Raw genomic sequence first — 21,155 nt, forward strand, 5'->3', positions numbered from 1 at the left:
GTACCTAGGCAAGCCAACAGAAAGATTAATATAACAGAATAAGAAGGCCAGAAATAGACTCAAATTATCTTAGTAATTTAGTATGTAATAATGATTGCATTTCATTTCAGTAAAGAAATACCTCATGCTGGAATATTTGGTTACATTTAAGGGGAATAAAAGTAAAAGAACCTTATCTTGTATCATACACCAAAATAAGTTTCAAATAAGGATGGAAGAAGATAAAGGTGAATACTTTCAGGAATGTGGAGTGGTAAAGGGCTCTAACAGAAGCAGAGTGGGGTGCCAGGGGAAGAGATCCTAGTAAATAGCTGCTTGGCAAAACAAAAACAAGGACCGGGCGTGGTAATCCCAGCACTTTGGGAAGCCGAGGCAGGTGGATCACCTGAGGTCAGGAGTTCGAGACCAGCCTGACCAATATGGTAAAACCCCATCTCTACTAAAAATACAAAAATTAGCCGGGCATGGTGGTGTGCACCTTAGTCCCAGCTACTCGGGAGGTTGAGACAGGAGAACTGCTTGAACCTGGGAGGCAGAGGTTGCAGTGAGCTGAGATCGTGCCACTGCACTCCAGCCTGGGCAACAGAGTGAGACTCAGTCTAAAACACACACACACACACACACAAATACACTTAAATGACAAAAAACTGGGAAAAATTTGCAACTTGGATGACAAAACAAGTTTATTATACTTGATACCTAAGGAGTTCTTGGAAATTATTAAGAACAAGATAAATACAGCAGGAAAAAAATGGGAAAAGGACCTGAAAAGGCAAAACAAATACAAATGGTCAGTAAACATGTGAAAAGATGTTCAACTCCTTTAATAATCAAAATCTAAAAACAAGGAGATACCATTTATTGACTTGTGAATCAGGAAATATTATAAAACAGGAAAATACCCAACACAGTACTGGCAAAAGCATAAGAAATCAGCACATTCCTGTATTGCCTAATGCCCTAGTATACACTGGTATTTTTTTCAAAGATTAATTTGCTAATATGTATCAAAACCTTGAAAAATGTAAATCTCTTGATCCAACAATTCCACTTCTAGGAATTTATCCTGAAGGAAATACATAAATGTACAAGGTTGTTACATACTTATATGTACAAATACACAATCTTAAAAATCTGAAGATAACTACACATCGAATTGAGAACTGAATAAGACATCAACAAAATGAAATAATAATGCTGTTATTAAAAATTAAGTTATAAAAGTATGCTTAACAATATAAACCTAGATATGGAAATATATTTATGACATATTGTTACAAAACAGTAAACCGCATTAATACACATGTACACACATACATAGGCCCAGAAAATCAACTAGAAAGATGTGGACTGGTGTTTAATACTGGATAGTGGAAAGATTTTAATATTAACTTTTATATTTTTAATGTTTTTCACTATTTTCATATTTTTCTCCTATGATTATGTATAACTTGTACAAGTTTTTAAAACCTTTAAAGAAAGCTGGGTGCGGTGGCTCACGCCTGTAATACCAGAACTTTGGGAGGCCGAGGCGGGCGGATCACGAGGTCTGGAGATTGAGATCATCCTGGCTAAACGGTGAAACCCTGTCTCCACTACAAATACAAAAAATTAGGTGGGCGTGGTGGCGGGCGCCTGTAGTCCCAGCTACTCGGGAGGCTGAGGCAGGAGAATGACGTGAACCCGGGAGGCAGAGCTTGCAGTGAGCCGAGATCACGCCACTGCACTCCAGCCTGGGCGACAGAGCAAGACTCTGTCTCAAAAAAAAAAAAAAAAAAAAAAAAAAAAAGATTTTTCTCCATTTTACATATTATATACTTTACACACTATATATTTAATAGAAAATGTACAACTGCTAGACTTATTTCAAATAAATGTAATTTATTTAAATTATTACATATTTAGGGTAAGACAGAAGAGTATAATGCACTTAGTCTAGAAACCCAAGTTCTGATTTTGGCTCTGCCTGTTGCTAGCCAGGTGGTCTTTAGGAAGTAGTTTAACCTTTATATTGGATTCCTCATGCATTAAATGAGATGACTGTAAAAATCAAATTGAATAATAAACGCGTAGCCATTTTAAAAAGACATCAAATATTATCTTTGTGCCCCTGGTAGTATTTTGAGCCCCTGGTATTATTCCACATTAATCGTATTAAAACATCCTGTTACTTGTTAATTTAGGAATACATAGATGAGTAATTATGATTTAATTATTTCATTTATCAAATAAACCAGCACAACAGAAATCTCTAATGACCACATGAACAATCTCTTAAGAGATACAGAATTACCAGCAATCCTACATGTAAATATTATTTGTCTTGACTCCAAGGCCATAATAGGTAGATTATTAATATCTAATTTCTACAGTTTATTAACAGACTCTGTAGAACTTGCTCTGCGGAGAAATCACTTCTCATCTGTGGAGCAAAACGGGCTTCTAGTTTTAGTAGTGGGAAAGTTAAGGCAGTACTCATCTTCCCAGGACCTTCTTTCCCACACCTTTCCCTCCTTTTTCCTATTTCATTCAAACTACAAAAGAACCAGAGAAGCTAAGGAGTGAAGATTCCCCTTGACTCTCACTCTGCATCTGTAGTCATAACACAGAATTAACCTACTGAGACCATACAGCTGCTTGCTCTGACTTAATCCTCCAAGAGTCTGTGATTCCTCCATGCAGTAGAAACAAAATATTAATGACCAGTTGGAATTTTCCCTAAAAATAAAATACGGCATTCACCTCAATCAGCACTTTTTTTTTTTTTTTTTTTTTTTTTGGGATGAAGTCTCACTCTGTCACCCAGGCTGGAGCACAGTAACACAATCTTGGCTCCCTGTAACCTCCACCTCCCAAGTTCAAGCGATTCCTGTCTCAGCCTCCTGTGTAGCTGGGACTACAGGCATGTGACACCACACCTGGCTAATTTTTGTATTTTTAGTAGTGACGGGTTTTGCCATGTTGGCCAGGCTGGTCTCAAACTCCTGACCTCAGGTGATCCACCCACCTCAGGCTCCCAAAGTGCTGGGATTACAGGCCTGAGTCACTGCGCCTGGCCAATCAGCACATATTTTTAAGCAGTTTACACATGGCAAACTAACTCCCAAATAGTTCATTCAAAATGTTTCATGACAAACAACCTCAATGATATATTATTAGTGGATGGACTTTCATCCTGTGTCAAAAGCCACTTAGTATGAAAATGTCACCTGGTATCTGTCTATCCATCCCTCACAAGTACTAACACTTCATGATTACCAAAAGATGCTGGCAACATGATACAAGAAAAGGAATAAAATAAAGGAGCACCCAGAGCCTTCTGTCTGGAGAGATTATCAGTTATTTTTTGTCTGTCTTAGAAAACCTTCTGCCTGGACATTCCGATCTTTTTAGCAAATCTGGTATTCATTATCCACACTTGTTGGTGTTCTGTCATACAATTCTAAGGCTGCCCTGGGGCCACCCCTCTGAAAACAGATTTGCCCTGTGATGTACAATCCCAAGCAACTGGCCATATCTTTCAATGGTAATGGGTGAGGAGAAAGGAGCAGAGCTGCAACTGAAGCAGGGAACTGTACAACATAAACATTTCAGGATCACTGACATCCACATCATGGCTAACATGCCTATGTACTGCAAGATGAGACTGTCAGCAAATCATTTTCAAATTTTAACAGACTACTTGGTCATGTGTGATTCCTAAATATGGTTTTGGCTTATTTATTATCTGTAGTATAATTTTATAGTCATAATGTTTATAAAGTAAAAAGTACTAATCCAAAAGCTAGAAGAAGACAAGAAATAACTAAGATCAGAGAAGAATTGAAGGAGACAGAGACAAGAAAAACTCTCCAAAAAAATCAATGAATCCAGAAGCTGGTTTTTTGAAAAAATTAACAAAATAGATAGACCACTAGCTAGACTTATAAAGACGAAAAGAGAGAAGAATCAATTAGACACAATAAAAGATGATAAAGGGGACAGCACCACTGATCCCACAGAAATACAAACTACCATCAGATAATACTATAAACACCTCTACACAAACTAGAAAATCTAGAAGAAATGAATAAATTCCTGGACACATACACCCTCTCAAGACTAAACCAGGAAGAAGTCAAATCCCTGAATAGACCAATAACAAGTTCTGAAATTGAGGCAGTAATTAAGTCTACCAACGAAAAAAAGCCCAGGACCAGATGGATTCACAGCTGAATTCTACCAGAGGTACAAAGAGGAGCTGGTACCATTCCTTGTGAAACTATTCCAAACAACGAAAAGGAGGGACTTCCTAATTCATTTTATGAAGCCAGCATCATCCTGACACCAAAACCAGGAAGAGACACAACAAAAAAAGAAAACTTCAGGCCAATATCCCTTATGAACATCGATGCAAAAATCCTCAATAAAATACTGGCAAACCAAATCCAGCAGCACATCAAAAAGCTTATCCACCATGATCAAGTCGGTTTCATCCCTAGGATGCAAGGCTGGTTCAACATATGCAAATCAATAAACGTAATCCATCAGATAAACAGAACCAATGACAAAAACCACATGATTATCTTAATAGATGCAGAAAAGGCCTTTGATAAAATTTAACATCCCTTCATATTAAAAATTCTCAATAAACTAGGTATTGATAGAACATATCTCAAAATAATAAGAGCTATTTATAAGAAACCCACAGCCAATATCATATGAATGGGCAAAAGCTGGAAGCATTCCCTTTGAAACCTGTTACAGGACAAGGATGCCCTCTCTCACCACTCCTATTCAACATAGTGTTGGAAGTTCTGTCCAGGGCAATCAGGAAAGAGAAAGAAATAAAGGGTATTCAAATAGGAAGAGAGGAAGTCAAATTGTCTCTGTTTGCAGATGACATGATTGTATATTTAGAAAACCCCATCATCTCAGCCCAAAAAACTCCTTAAACTGATAAGCAACTTCAACAAAGTCTCAGGATACAAAATCAATGTGCAAAAATCACAAGAATTCCTTTACACCAACAATAGACAAGCAGAGAGCCAAATCATGAATGAACTCCCATTCACAATCACTACAAAGAGAATAAAGTACCTAGGAATACAGCTAACAAGGGATGTGAAGGACCTCTTCAAAGAGAACTACAAACCACTGCTCAAGGAAATAAGAGAGGACACATATAAATGGAAAAACATTTCATCCTCATAGATAGGAAGAATCAATATCATGAAAATGGCCATATTGCCTAAAGTAATTTACAGATTCAATGCTATTCCCATCAAACTACTATTGACATTCTTCACAGAATTAGAAAAAAAACTATTTTAAATTTCATATAGAATCAAAGAAGACCCCGTATAGCCAAGACAATCCTAACATTACCTGACTTCAAACTATACTACAAGACTACAGTAACCAAAACAGCATGGAACTGATACCAAAACAGACATATAGACCAATGGAGCAGAATAGACACCTCAGAAATAACACCACACATCTACAGCCATCTGATCTTCAACAAACCTGACAAAAACAAGCAATGGGGAAAGGATCTCCTATTCAGTAAATGGTGCTAAGAAAACTGGCTAGCCATATGCAGAAAACAGACACTGGACCCCTTCCTTACACCTTATACAAAAATTAACTCAAGATGAATTAAAGACTTAATAAGACCTAAAACCATAAAAACCCTAGAAGAAAACCTAGGCAATACCATTCAGGACACAGGCATGGGCAGACTTCATGACAAAGATGCCAAAAGCAATTGCAACAAAAGCCAAAGCTGACAAATGGGATCTAATGAAACTAAAGAGCTTCTGCACAGCAAAAGAAACTACCATCAGAGTGAAAAGGTGATCTACAAAATGGGAGAAAATTTTTGCAATCTACCCATCTGACAAAGGTCGGTCTAATATCCAGAATTTACAAGGAACTTAAATTTACAAGAAAAAAACAACCCCATCAAAAAGTGGGCAAAGGATATGAACAGGCACTTCTCAAGACATTTATGTGGCCAAAAAACATATGAAAAAAAGCTCAACATCACTGATCATTAGAGAAATGCAAATCAAAATCACAATGAGATACCATCTCACACCAGTCAGAATGGCAATTATTAAAAAGTCAGGAAACCATAGATGCTGACAAGGCTGTGGAGAATAGGAAGAACACTTTTACACTGTTGGTGGGAGTGTAAATTAGTTCAACCATTGTGGAAGACAGTATGGCGATTCCTCAAGGATCTAGAACCAGAAATACCATTTGACCCAGCAATCCCATTACTTTGGGAATACACCCAAAGGATATAAATCATTCTACTACAAAGACACATGCACACGTATGTTTACTACATCACTATTTACAAGAGCAAAGATATGGAACCAACCCAAATGCCCATCAATGATAGACTGGATAAAGAAAATGTGGCACATATACACCATGGAATACTATGCAGCCATAAAAAGGAATGAGATCATGTCCTTTGCAGGGACATATCATGAAGCTGGAAGCCATTATCCTCAGCAAACTAACACAGGAACAGAAAATCAAATGCCGCGTGTTCTCACTCTAACTGGAAACTGAACAATGAGAACATATGGACACAGAGAGGGGAACAACACACACCAGCACCTGTTGTGGGGAAGGGGAGGAAACTGAGAAGACAGGTTGATAGGTGCAGCAAACCATCATGGCACACGTATACCTATGTAACAAACCTGCACATTCTGCACATGTATCCCATTTTTTTAGAAGAAATTTTTTAAAAAGATCATAAAAAACGGTAAAAAGTGCATGAGGCTTTCTGTAACTTTCATAAACAACTTTTTTCTTTAGTTTTCCCTTTTTTCCCCTTACGAATTTGGCAAAGGAATACTTGAAGAAAGCTTTCAGAAACTGCTGTAAGTTCCTCTGCATATCACATGGTAAAAGACGTGCCATGAAGTTCAGGCTATCTTGTACTATCCTATCATCTTCATTTAAGTAACCATGCTGGCTCAGTGGTACCAGTGCTTTGCTGCTAAAACAAAATAACTAAGCATGACCAGTGTAATGGGCTGAATACTGCTGGGCTTTTCTCAGCAGCCCCAGGAACTTGACACTTAAGACTCAGTGTCACCAATGAGACTTCAGAGGGCTTCTCAAATAAGAACTTGGCTTCTGTGCTGTGTCTCCATCCATGGCTAGAGAAAAAGAGCCCCCAGGGAAAATTAAAGGGACACCAGCAACCATTGTTATTTCTATCAACACAGACAATCTAGTCCTTAGAAAGACCTGCAGCTGAGTTTTACAATAAGATGGCTATTTGGGAGGAAGATTTTGGACCTGGGAGGGACATTCTTACTGGTGTATCTGAACATGTGACTGAGTGGACACAAATGGAGACTAGATTTGGTACTCTCTGTGCCCCTCGCTCCCCTTTGTCTCACGTTCATGCAAAATACTGCCTAAAAACAAAGCCGGCCAGGCTTGGTGGCTCATGCCTGTAATCTCAGCACTTTGGGAGGCTGAGGCAGGTAGATCATGAGGTCAGGAGTTCGAGACCAGCCTGGCCAATATGGAGAAACCCCGTCTCTACTAAAAATACAAAAATTAGCCGGGCATGGTGGCATGCGCCTGTAGTCCCAGCTATTTGGGAGGCTGAGGCAGAAGAATCGCTTGAACCTGAGAGGCAGAGGTTGCAGTGAGTCGAGACCATGCCACTGAACTCCAGCCTGGGTGACACAGGGAGACTTCGTCTCAAAAACAAACAAACAAACAGAAAAAACAAAGCCAAGCCAGGCCTCAGGGAGATATGTTGCTGGGGTGCTGTCTGGCCCTCTCACTACATCATACTCCCAAGCATCCTTACGGGATCGTCCTGCAGGCTCCACCAGACTATCAAACTGAAGCCACCAAAAGCCCTCTCATGTGACTTCATATGCAGATCACCCAGCACAGTTCTGATGATATAAGCTGTCACTTATTTGCAAGTGAACTGAATGTCAAGATCAGTGGTTTGTGATCTTGCCATCTGATGTCAGATTTAGCTCACAGGAGATACTCACTAAAATCATTTAGGAAGCCAAATGGGATGTACAGCAGGTCAAAACCCCCACCACGAAGAAGAGAAGACATGACCCATTTTCTGCAGACTTTTACTTTAGTCTGGTGTTATTCTTTGAGAGTCTTCAATCAGGATTACAACTGGCTTGAATCCTGCTCATTCTAGTGTAAGTGTATAACTTGCTATGTGATATTGTATGGTGTGGACAGCAAGACAAAAGGGCATATTTCCAATCTCTCTACAAAAGAGGAACTAGCCAGAAACAGCTGCCAAAAATGCTGAAACAGCCTATGACAGTCATCCCACAGCTACCAAGCAGTGCCTGAGATCATTATGTTCTCCTCTGTTTTCTTTTCTCTGCCTTACACTATTTTCCTTGTCCCTAAATCTTGGACCTAGCAATCTAGGAAACTTGCTCAGCTCCACCGGCTAAAACTTCAGAGTAAAAGAGAATGACAATCCCATTATTTTAGTGACTTATTCTAGAATCCCAGAACAAAGCAAGGCTCGTGTTCAGAGCAGGTTGTGTTAACAAGCACAAAATTGTACATAATAAATGTACACAATGAGCTTACCATTGACATTAATCAATGAGAGAATATTATCCTGGTGATCAAGGAGGCGCTTAACTTCAAGAATATCCCATTCTAGTGATCCTCCTGTGGGTGCTACCAACCTGAAAATTACTAAATGAAAAAGACAGATAAAATTTTATTACAATGCTCTAAGAGGATAAAATACTACTCCTGCTCTAAAAACAAGCATTTCATTAAGTGAAAAATACCTACCATACTGAAAAACCCATCTCCAAAAAAAAGCCTTATTCATACTAGTTTAAACTATTTCTTTCAAATGCTTGAGATGTTTGAGATGATCTACTAAAACCCATACTGAATGTGTCCTGAAGAACTCTCTTCCTTTACTGACTTTTCCAAACAGTGAAGCTCCCATTCTCTCTAGGGTTTCAATGGATGTCTGGCTATCTCAACTCACTCCCCTCCCTAATCAGTGACTAGCCTACATCCCTCCAATCACCTCCACCATCAGCTTTCTCTACTCATGTCCCCAGGCCCGTAAGCAATGCTACAGAATAAGCTGCAAATCCAAGTTTAACTTCAACTCAGTGAAGACATAAGCAGCTTCCTTTTTAAAAAGCTTCTGATTCCTAGGCATATACCATTAAATTATAAATTAGCTGAGTATGTCTTATAATGTTTATATATCATACAGTTCTTCTGACTATAGTAATGTTCAATGTGTTGCTTTACTCATTATCTGACTTTAACAAATACAGTTTTATTTAAACTAGTATAAATCCTAACTTTAATCAATACAGAAAACCCATAATAAAATCCACTGACGTGATTCTATCAACATTTACTAAACATTTATGTTCCCGGAACTCTAGGTACCAAATGTGAATAAGGCCCAGTCACAAACGCTCAGTCTAGAGTGGGAGAGACTTGTTTATAAACAGGCTTACCGTCAATGTACTGAGTGTTTTAAAAATACGCCACTGGACCAAGTGCTGTGGATGCTCAAAGATTAGGATGACTAACATCTGAGAAGTGACAAGTCTCAGAGATCATGTCCTTTTCAAATTACGAAAGTATCTTTTCTTTCTCACATTTCTCTCTAGAAGATAGGTTATGCCATGCTTCTTTCTGTGTCTCTGACAATATTTTACCAAACTACAAATCTCTAACCAGGTTATTTAATCCTGACAGCCACTCATATTCAAACTGTGGTTGTCAAAAGAAGGTTTTTCAGTCAACAGAAAAGAGAACTCTTTCTGATACACATTGAACTTACGGGAAATTCTACTTTAGTTGGAATATTATGAAGTGATCTTGACACTGGAATTTTGGAATAACAAGCAATAAACTGTTTAACCAAGCTAACATACTGATTAAAAGACTGATAAGAAAAAGAAACCTGGCCTAACATCCTGAAAATGTCTCAGTCTCTATATCACTTCAACGATCCCAAGAAGCCAAGAGTGGGGCACACGCAATGTCCCTTAAATAAAAAATTACTTTCGTCCTTCCAGCATGTGTATATAATTCTCGTTCAAAATACACAAAAAGAAAAAAATTCATACTCACTCAGTTCTTTGCCAACTGCTGCCACAACACAGTTCTTAGGTATTTCAACCAAAGCACTAATACCTCCAAAAACATATAAAACAAAGTTCAAATTATTTTTCTCACAGATTACATCAAAAACAAAAACATTCTCAGTTTTATGACAGTCGTTTTCCATAAAGAAGATAAAGCACACAGAACTAGCTCCACACACACTTCCTTGCTTGCTTACTCATGGAAAATGATTTTGTTAAGTGTAGGTTTCTGAGACTTTTGGAAGACATTATTGATTTATTAAGAGCAGAATGTGGGGTTGGTTTTTTTTGTACTTTTTTTTTTACTATTGTGATAAAGTGGTAGATTCAGCAATTCACACTTATTTACCAGGGATCCCTTAAGATAATCACCATCACCCATTTACAAGATGACTAGCTCAAAAGTGATGTAAAATTGGGGTTTTCCTTCGTGTAAACTTAAGAAGCCTGAGCAGGCTCCCTGGCATTGAATGAACTAGCCAACAGTCAGCAGCTAAGAAAGCAGCTTTCAAATAGCGTGTTAGTGATCCATTAATACATGTACAAATTTTCTTCTATTACTGAAAGAATCAGATTCAACATTCTAACACATTTCACTTATTTAAGAGGTCTGAGTATCTTTTCATAACCGAATAATGATTTTAGCATAACTATAACTTCTACAAGGCATGTTACAATTTTGCTTCTGTCAGTATGAATAAAAGAGTTGATATATTAGAACCACCACGTGTTGGCAAAAAAAAAAAAACCTGTTAAATTTTTCCATTATGATATATGTGTAATTTATAATATATATGCAAGTGTAGAAAATGGTCTAGTCATTTGCTTATCCTTCCCTTCCATCAAAGGACTGACTATTGTGATTTGGATAGTATTTCTGGCCAAGATTTTTCTCCACATAGGTGTATTTTAACAGTAGGTTTTGTATTTTTCCATGTACAAGGAGGAGGAAATGGTGCTGCAAGGAAGGCAAAGGAGTGGTACAGAGAAGACAGAGGACATGGGAGAACAGCGGGGTGGGTAGCAAGAGAAGAATTCTAAATGCAGAAAACAGCTTGTTTAAAAATCTTTCACTAAATTATATGTGAAAATACTAGAAGCCCAACAATCCAGATGTAGCAACCTAATACTTAGAATCACAAAACATATTACTGGAAAGGACACGGGTGCCCTGTGTTTTAGTCCAGGGCTCCTTCCATTGTATCACATTGACTAAGATTATCTTTGCTTATTTCCAAACACAGAATAACTGCTTGTAAAAGCTCCACCAGTCCATAAATCAAGCAGGGCTTATGAAAGGACATCATGACATAAGGATCTAATAACACTATTAACAATCTGGCCTCCAGTAATTTGGAAAACCCAAATGATGAACAGCTCACCAATGGTAACCTATGGCCTTCTCAAGGCTTTCCCACAGATACCCTCAAAGCCTTCTGTTAACTCTTGAGACACTGATAAATGGCAGTATTGTAATGATTTAATATATAGTACTTAAAGATAACTTGCAAAATGAAGGGAGACTGCAATAAGAGGTGGCTATTTCCAGGAACACACAGAATATTCTTTTCAGCCCCAATTTCAACATTTTACAATATAACTTTACCAAAATAAAATTCATGAAAACCACAGGCTAGTGAAAGAGAAAAACGAACATAAAGATACATAATTCATGATAATAGTAAACAGGGAAATATATTCTAGATTTGAGCAAGACTATTAGTAATCAAATGTTGAACTGAGTGGTTAAATTGTAAACCCTAGCAATGTATGGATTTAGTTTTCCTAAGTCATTATGTTTCTGATACTTTAAAATACCTATGTGGAGCTAAGCTAGCTCCTATTAGTAACTAAATTCAATTCACAGGGCTCCTGCTACCATTGAAATATCAACAACATGCACAATTATGTTTCTTCTAGGATACCCAGGCTCATTTGATTATTTTTAGAAATAACAATAGTTAGTGTGACTTCCAGGTTGTTATTAAAATCTACTCATTTAAATATTTTACTCTAAAAATAGATTTTATTTTTTAAGATCCTTGGTATCAAGAAGTCAAAACTGATTTATTTTTTTCTGTTGAAACCAAAAGCATATGTACACAGAATTCTGAGAAAATGAAACTTTATCAGTAAGCTTGCACATGTATGAACTTTTTGGTAAGGACAATTTTAAAAAGAGGTCATCCTTAGGCATTTATTCAAAGTTAATGACCCCACAAATGCTACTGTAAAGTTGTAAGGGTCTGCTTCTAGGTATCAGCGTGCTCACCAAACACAGTTCAGGAAAACAGCCCAAGAGCATTGGAAAAGGTTGTTCTTGAGTGGAGTCTTCTCCTCCTGATTCAGGATAAAAATATATTTTACACAACCCCTGATCTGAATTGAATATGGCTACCCGTTATCTTCAGAACTGAAGAAGAAAAATCCCCTATATTGACCTTTCTACTTATGGAAAGTCTCTCTGAAGATCTGCTGTGTCTTCTAGTCTGTCAATCATAGTTCAAAATTACCTTGATTTGTTTTTTACCTGTATCAGAAAGGTGGCTAGTCTTACACAGGAGATCTAATTTTCGGTTCCACACACACAGGTCATTCCCACCAGAAAGCCAAACATCTAGTCTCTGAAGAACAGTTAAACACTGCAAAATTTATTTGAAATGTGTATCAGGTTAGAAGCTCAAGCAGTCATTGTTCAGTGGTTTAAAAATATATCCACAAGTTCTTTAACCCCTTCCTTCACTAGGTGGAGCTTATTTCTCTTTAGTAGAGCATGTGGGCACTACTAAGTGACTAGCTTCTACCAAACAGAATCTGGCAAGAGGAATGGTGTGTGACTTACAAGACTAAGTCATAAAAGATACTGTGGCCTCCTCCTTGTTCTCTCTTGGATCACGTGCTCTAAGGTGAAGACACTAAAGCAGTCACATGGAGAAAGGTCCATGTAGCAAAGAGCTGAGGCTTCTGGGCAACAACCAGCACTAACTTGCCAAGCATGTAGGTGAGACTCCTGGGAGGCAGCTCCTCCACTGCAGTCAGGCCTTCAGATAGCAGGAGCCTCAGGAGAGGCCCTAAGCCAGAACCACCGAGATAAGATGCTCTCTAGTCCTAATCACAAACACTGTGAGATGACAAATGTTTATTGTTTTAAGCCACTAAGTTTTGAGGTAATTTGTTATTCAGTAATAAATTACGAATACACAATTGCTTAAACTCCTTTTTAAATGAAATTGAAACTATGACCTTAGTTTCTCTGTATCTTTAGAATAAACGCCCAAGTCTTCTCAATTCTATACATTTGGTAGACTCAGGAAAGTGAGTGTTTCAAGTACCATATAAGCCCTTTACCTTTAATAGTACTCTCCTCGCCCACTGACTCTGAGTCAGACAAGGGCAACAGCAAGAGAGAAGAACAGAAAATAAAAGGCAGAGGTTCTGGTAATCTTGCCTAGGCTGCTTTTAAAATTGTTGGATTAAAAAGAGTTGAAAATAACCAATGCAGTTTATATTTCTAGTGGTCCTACCCTGTCTAATCTCTGAATTTTTAATGCCAGTGTTTCATTTCTTTTTATTGCCAAATAGTATTCCACTGTGTGGATATACATTGTGTTTATTCATCAGCTGATGGACATATAGGTTGTTTCCATTTTTGACTATTATGAGCAATGTTGCTATGAACAATCATGTACACATTTTTATATGAACTTACATTTTCATATCTCTTGGGGATATACCAAGGAGTAAGACTGCTGGGTCAAATGATAATTCTGTTTAAACTGTTTTCCAAGGTGGCTGTATTGTATCATTCTAGATCCCACCAGCAATGTATGAAGGTTACAATTGCTCCACATTCTTACCAACACTTGTCTTTTAGATAATAGCCACTCTAGTATGTAGGAAATAGCATTTCACTGTGGTTTCGACTTGCATTTCTCTAGTGACTAATGATGTTGAACCTCTTTTTCATGTGCTTATTTGCCATTTGTTTATCTTCTTTGGAGAAATTTCTTTCAAATCTTCTCTATTTTTAATTGGAGTATTTGCTTTTTTATTGAATTCTTCATATATTGTAGACACAAGTCCCTTATCAGATATACAATTTGAAAATATTTTCTCCAATTCTGTATGTTGTCTTTTCACTTTGAAGCACAAAAACTTTTCATTCTGATAAGGTCCAATTTATCTTTTTTTGTTGTTTGTTGATATGCTTTTGATATATTTAAGATACCAAGCCCAAGGTCACAAAGATGTACTCCTATATTTCTTCCAAGATTTTTGTAGTTTCAGCTCTTACATTTGGGTCTTTGACCCATTTTGAGTTAACTTTTGGATATGACATGCGGTAGGGATAAAATTTCATTATTTTGTATGTGGATGTCCAATTGACACAGCATCATTTTTTGAAGAGACTGTTCTTTCTCCCATTAAAGGTTCTTGGCGCTCTTGTCAAAAAATCAATTGGCTATGTGAGACTTTACTTCTGGGCCTTTAATTCTGTTCCATTGATCTGCATGTCTGTCATTATGCCAATACCACACTGTCTTGACTACTGTAGCTTCATATTAAGTTTTGAAATTGGGAAGTGTGTCTTGGAACTTTGTTTTTCCATTTTAAGATTGTTTCGGCCATTCTGGGTCCCTTGCACTCCCATATGAATTTTAGGATCAGCTTGTAAATTTCTCAAAAAAAAAAAAAAAAAAGCCAGCTACAATTTTGATAAAGATTAGGTTCAATCTGTAGATCAATGTGGGTAGTGGTGGAATCATAACAATAGTAAATTTGATCCATGCACTCAGGATGTCTTTCCATTTATTTAGATCTTTAATATCTTTCAACAATGTTTTGTAGTTTTTGGTATGTAAGTCTCAAACTACTTCAAATTTCTCTTAATAGTGATGGGGTATTTCTATGTTGGCCAGGTTAGTCGTGAACTCCTGACCTCCAGCAATCCTCCCACCTTGGCCTCCAAAAGTGCTAGGATTATAGGCGTAAGCCACCCCGCCCAGACTAAATCTATTTCTGAGTATTTTATTCTTTTGGATGCTACTGTAAATGGAATTGTTTCTTAATTTTTGGAATGTTCATTGCTAGTGAATAGAAATACAATTGATTTCTGTGTGTTGATATTATATCCTGAAACCTTGCTAAATCCATTTACTAGCCTCAATAGTTTGGTTGTGGACTTAGGATTTTCTATATACACAAGATCATGTCATTTGGGAATAGAGACAGTTTTATTTCTTCCTTTCCAATATGGATGTCATTTATGTTTTTTATTGTCCAACTGCCCTGGCTAGAACCTCCAGTACAATGTTAAACAGATGTGCTGAGAGGAGACATCCTTATCTTGTGCCTCATCTTTGGGGGAAATTATTTGTCTTTCACCATTTTTAAAAATTATTTTATTTTTTTTTTTGAGACAGGGTCTTGCTCTATCGCCCAGGCTAGAGTGCAGTGGCACAATTATAACTCACTGCAGCCTCAAACTCCTGGACTCAAGTGATCCTTCCACCTCAGCCTCCCAAATAACTGGGATTACAGACATGTGCCACCAGGCCTGGCTAATTTTTCTTTCTTTTTTTTGTAGAGAAGTTTCACCATGTTGCTCAGGCTGGTCTTGAACTCCTGAGCTCAAGCAATCCACCCACCTTGGTCTCCCAAAGTGCTGGGATTGCAGGCATGAACCACCACACCCAGCCTAGCCTTTCACCATTAATACGAAATTAGCCTTGAGATTTTCACAGAAGCCCTTTATTAGGTTGAGGAAATTCTCATCTATTCCTAGTTTGTTGAGTATTTTTATCATGAAAGGGTGTTGGAGTTTGTCAAATGCTTTCTCTGTTTCTATTGAGATGATACTGTGGTTTTTGTCCTTTATTCTTACTATGGTGTATTTCATTGATGAATTTTCAGATGTTAAACTAAGCTCATATTCCAGGGATAAATCTCGCTTGGTCATGGTGTATAATTCTTTTTAGATGTTGCTGAATTTGGTTTGATAATATTTTGTTGAGGATAATATATGTTTTTGTTACTTAACATTTTACCACTAGCATTTTCCTCTTTTAATATTCTTCTGAAATATAAATTTTAGTATATATATCTACCATAATCTATTTTCTTATAAGACATTTAGGGCACTTCCAATCATCCATTTATAAAAATGTATTTGTAGTACACATTTCTGTTCATAAATTTCTGCCCTATTTTGTGATCATTTCCTTTAAAGAGTTTTCTAGAATGATCACTGGATTAATGCATATAATAATTTACTTAGATTCATTCATAATGCCAAACTACCTTCCGGGAAGATCATATCAATGTATAGTCTCAATATGCAATAAAATGCCAATTTCACTATCTCCTTGCTAACATCAACCCTTATAAAAAATTTTGCTAGTTCAAAAAATAAGTGATAGTATTTCTCATATTAGGGATATAAATTTCTTGGATAAACTATCTATTCAAGAACAAGTGAACCACTGAACTAAATGAGTGCAATGCTATTTTTTAACAATTTTTATGTGAAACAGGATCACAGCAGGAGAAAACAAACACAAATATCTAGCTGATTCGCATTACAGTAAAACCCCTTTTAAAACTACTTTCACTATATTGGAATAAGATACTTTTTTAGTGACCAGTTCCTATAACCAGTTCATAACACAGTTTACCAAAAGGAATTTCCTCCAAATACATTAAATTTTTTTCTCTTTGTTCCTTTAAGCCACATATTTTCATTGGAAACTTAACGACCTTAGTTTTTCAGATAGCAAGAATATTTTTAAAGGAATGTAAAAGGTGCATCATTTCAGGTCACATAAAGTATAGAGATTTTAATCAAATCAATACTTTTTAATGCCTTCTTAAAAAATCCACTGTTAAGTTAGATAAAAGTATATATAGTACATGGCACTTTCTTCCCCTGAAACTTGACTAAGTTGATATTTTGAATAGCACAGTGCCATGAGATGGCTACCAGAGATTCTGCCTTTTTGGGAAAAGATGAACTATTCTACCTATTGGCACACAGCAATTCTTTTTACATTAAGAAAAAAAAAGAAACAAAAGAGCTCCAATATGGAGATCAGTTATCCTTAAAGTAAATGAGGGAACATCTACTGCTACTACTATCTTTTCCAAAACTTGCTTACATCACTAAAAAACAGTGGCACTTTCTCTGAACACTTAATTTCTGTAGGAATCACAAGCAACCAAGTCTTATCTATGTTTGTTTCTCTAAAATGTAGCAGAGCTTCTGTCATATCATAAGCCCCAATTAATAATTGTTTGTAAAAGGAATAAACCTAACAGTAGCAGCAAATTAGCCATGTAAGATTTTTAGTTTTGAAACTAAGTAACTGACATGTCTTGCCTTTGTGACCTTAGAGAAGGCAGAGGTCATGGGACAAATAACTCTATATTTTAAATTCAAAGTATAAAGAAAACAGACCAGCTACTATTATGGTCATTCTGCAAGTAATATCTCTTCCTGGAACTACCTACAAAAAACATACCAGGTACTGCCTTTTTTCCTTATCTTGCTATTGGGATTATCCCTTGCTCTAATTTCAAATTGAAACATTCTAACACTTAATACATGTGCTCTCAAAAATCTGATCTTACACGAAGCAAATGACTACAAGTGTGTGGAAAAAAATAATTCATAAGACCCACAAAAGTAATTTTGTCTAACTTTTTAAACCATGTCTTCTGAGACAAAAATAGATTGCCATAAAAACTCATATTTACTTAAGATTTTACCTTTACAGTAGACTGGAAGCATGATATTCTCTGAACTTGTCTGGCAGTATCACCATCCCACACCTAAATTTATGTTAAGAAATAATTTCTAAACAGAATTTTAAAATCTTAATTATAACTTTTCTAATTAACAATTAAGCCACAAATGTTAAGCAGTTAGAAAATCTTTAAATCAAACATAAAATACTTAGTGTTTATACCACCACAAAAATAAATTCATATAGTGAGTCATCAACTTAGCAAAGCAGGCTTATGATCTAAAATAAGTTTGAGGTAAATTTTACTATCAAATTATTTGAAAATGCCAACATAATGAATGGTCTGAAGTACTGAATCTTTACAAGCACTAAATATTCCAACTGTTTAAAGTTTATTCTCCAGAATAGCCTACCGTAATCTAGTAAGCATAAAGTACTTATACCAAAAACTATCATGTCCATTAATATTTACTGAAAGCTCCCTATAATGTGGATAGCATGATTTACTACTGTTATCTGGATTCTAGAAGACACTAACAGTGTATAACTATTACCTGTATATGCATTTAATATAATCAGAGGGCCTCTCATAAGACATCCAAGTTCAGTTTGACTTAAGCACAGTGATTTTCAAACTTTTACACCATTTCCTATAGTAAGAAATACATTTTACACCATGTCTGAAAACACATTTACATACATGTATGTATACAAATACATACATGTATGTATACAAATGTATATGCATGTATTAAAAATTGAAACTAATTTCACAAACTAGTTCACCTTATCATGGCCAATGCCTTTTGTTATATTTTTATTATACAGATGTGCCTTGACTTAAAGTACTGTTATGTCCCACAATAAACCCATTCTAAGTGGAAAATATCCTAAGTCAAAATGCATTTAACACATCTATCAAACATCATAGCTTAGCCTGGCCTAACTTATATGTGCTTAGAACACTTACATAAGCCTATAGTTGGGCAAAAAAAAAAAAGTCATCTGGCAACACAGTACACTGTAGAGTAAGGCTGTTTACCCTTGTGATCTCATAGCCGACCAGGAGCTGCAGCTCCAGGCTGTTGCTGCCCAGCACCGGGAAAGACTATCATCCCATGTATCACTAGTGTGAGAAAATATCAGACTTCAAAATTCAAAGTACAGTTTCTACTTAATGCACCTCCCTTTCACACCATCATAAAGTTGAAAAACTGTAAGTCAAACCACCCTAGGTCGGGGACCATCTATATTCTATGTCATGCTTTAGATGGAGCTAGATTATCATGAGAATTACATTTTATGTATATAACACACTAAACAAACTGCTAGCATACAAAGATGCTCCTAGTAATTAGGAAATGTTTTCTGGCCTTATATTTACCAGAATTCTAGTAGTATCTCACAGCCTTTTCACTTATTTCACTATTCGCAAGCAGAACATTTAATAGTCAGTAACCTGAGCTCTTAAGGCTGTCGCTTTAAAAAATTATCTACCTTCAGTATTTAATTAAGGAAGTTAGTTTTTACAGCTTGGGTATCCCTTATCCAAAATTCTTAAGACTGGAAGTGTTTCTGATTTTTTTTGGATTTTGGAATATGTGCATATACCTAATGAGCTATCTTGGGGATGGAACCCAAGTCTAAACACAAAATTCATTTATTTTTCATATACACCTTATACATATAGCCTGAAGGTAGTTTTATACAATATTTTTGGTAATTTTGTGCATTAAACAAAATTTTAACTGCAACCTGTCACATGATGTCAGGTATAAGATTTTCCACTTGTGGCATCACGTCAGTGCTTAAAAGGTCTTGGATTTTGGAGCATTTCAGATTTTGGATTTTCAGATTAGGGATGCTCAACCTGTAGTAAAAACCCAAGCAGAGTAAATTTAGAATTCATCTGGGTAAGAGAGACTGCCAAATAAGCGGACTAGAATTTTTTTCTAACAACAAAAATCATTCAGCAAAGGAAATGAGTCCATACTATCATTTACAGGTAAAATTCATAGTGACACTGTACTACTAACTTCTGTATGTAATTTTAATCACTGCCTCAAAATATTGTTATAGTGTCTTAGGAGTGGTCTAATATAGTATTTTAAATTCTATTTTTGCAAAGATTACACTGATACTTAAAAAGAGAGCTTTATTCCATATTTGCCTCTACAGAGTAGTAATAAAGCAACTCTGACCTAACCATCTGAGTGAATTTTATGCCCTTGTTTATGTTGTATCGTAATCACACACAAACATACATATATGTGTGTATGTATACACGTATGTATGTATAGAGAGTTTATCCCCATTTAAACCTTTTCTTGACATTTTCTCAGCTGTAAAGAATCTGTCTAGAAAGCACTTCAGCTGATGAAGTCATTTAAAGCATGTTAAAGTCTGTATCTTGGTTCTATAAGAGCCTAAGAAACACCTATACCTTTGGGCTTACTCCAAAACTTCACCAATGCTTGAAACTGTTTAAACAGAACTTTCAGATAAGCATATACTTTTAAAAATTAATATGACCAGAGACAGTGGCTCATGCCAGTAATCCCAGCACTTTGGGATGCCAAGGCGGGCAGATCACGAAGTCAGGAGTTCGAGGCCAGCCTGGCCAATATGGTGAAACCCTGTCTCTACTAAAAATACAAAAAAATTAGCCAGATGTGGTGGCACGCGCCTGTAGTCCCAGCTACTTGGGTGGCTGAGGCAGAAGAATCACTTAAACCTGGGAGGTGGAGGCTGCAGTGAGCCGAGATTGTGCTACTGCACTCCAGCTTGGGCAACAGTGAGATTCCGTCTCAAAAAAAAAAAAAAAAAATTAATCTGACAACTTCTTTTAAAAAAATAAAAGTAATGAAAGACAACAGTTATCCATAGCACTTGACTCTGGACTTCACCAAGCCAATTCCTCATACAGATATTAAAGGGCTGAGTTTGTTTACAGAAAACATTTTATGAAGTGCAGTGGTTCGGGGCTCTGACTATGCAGTCAGACTTGCCAGTTCTGCCCTACACTGGCTTGTGTGCCTTGGGAAAGTTACTTAGCCTCTGTGTGACTCTATTTTTTCATCTGTAAATAAGAATAATTAAAAATAAGGCCGGGCGCAGTGGCTCATGCCTATAATACCAGCATTTTGGGAGGCCAAGGTGGGTGGATCACCTGAAGTCAGGAGTTCGAGACCAGCCTGACCAACATAGTGAAACCCCATCTCTACTAAAAATACAAAATTAGCTGGGCGTGGCGGCACAGGCCTGT

At 36.7% G+C, this 21,155-nt stretch overlaps 1 protein-coding gene across 3 annotated transcripts in view; it reads right to left on the bottom strand.

Moving 5' to 3' along the window:
- WDR41 (WD repeat domain 41) overlaps positions 1 to 21,155 on the bottom strand; it is a 185,824-nt gene that overhangs the window by 10,572 nt on the left and 154,097 nt on the right. For 2 of the 3 annotated variants that reach the window (XM_063664930.1, XM_054489764.2), the window contains exons 5-8: positions 17,913 to 17,975; positions 12,679 to 12,790; positions 10,135 to 10,197; positions 8,605 to 8,715 (exon numbers count right to left, since the gene is read on the bottom strand). In XM_063664930.1, the coding sequence (XP_063521000.1) occupies positions 8,605 to 8,715; positions 10,135 to 10,197; positions 12,679 to 12,790; positions 17,913 to 17,975 (349 nt within the window). The remainder of the gene's footprint in view (positions 1 to 8,604; positions 8,716 to 10,134; positions 10,198 to 12,678; positions 12,791 to 17,912; positions 17,976 to 21,155) is intronic. The other variant, XM_063664931.1, reaches the window with a different exon arrangement.

Source organism: Pongo pygmaeus, chromosome 4 (assembly GCF_028885625.2).
Source record: "Pongo pygmaeus isolate AG05252 chromosome 4, NHGRI_mPonPyg2-v2.0_pri, whole genome shotgun sequence".
Taxonomy (NCBI): Eukaryota; Metazoa; Chordata; class Mammalia; order Primates; family Hominidae; genus Pongo; species Pongo pygmaeus.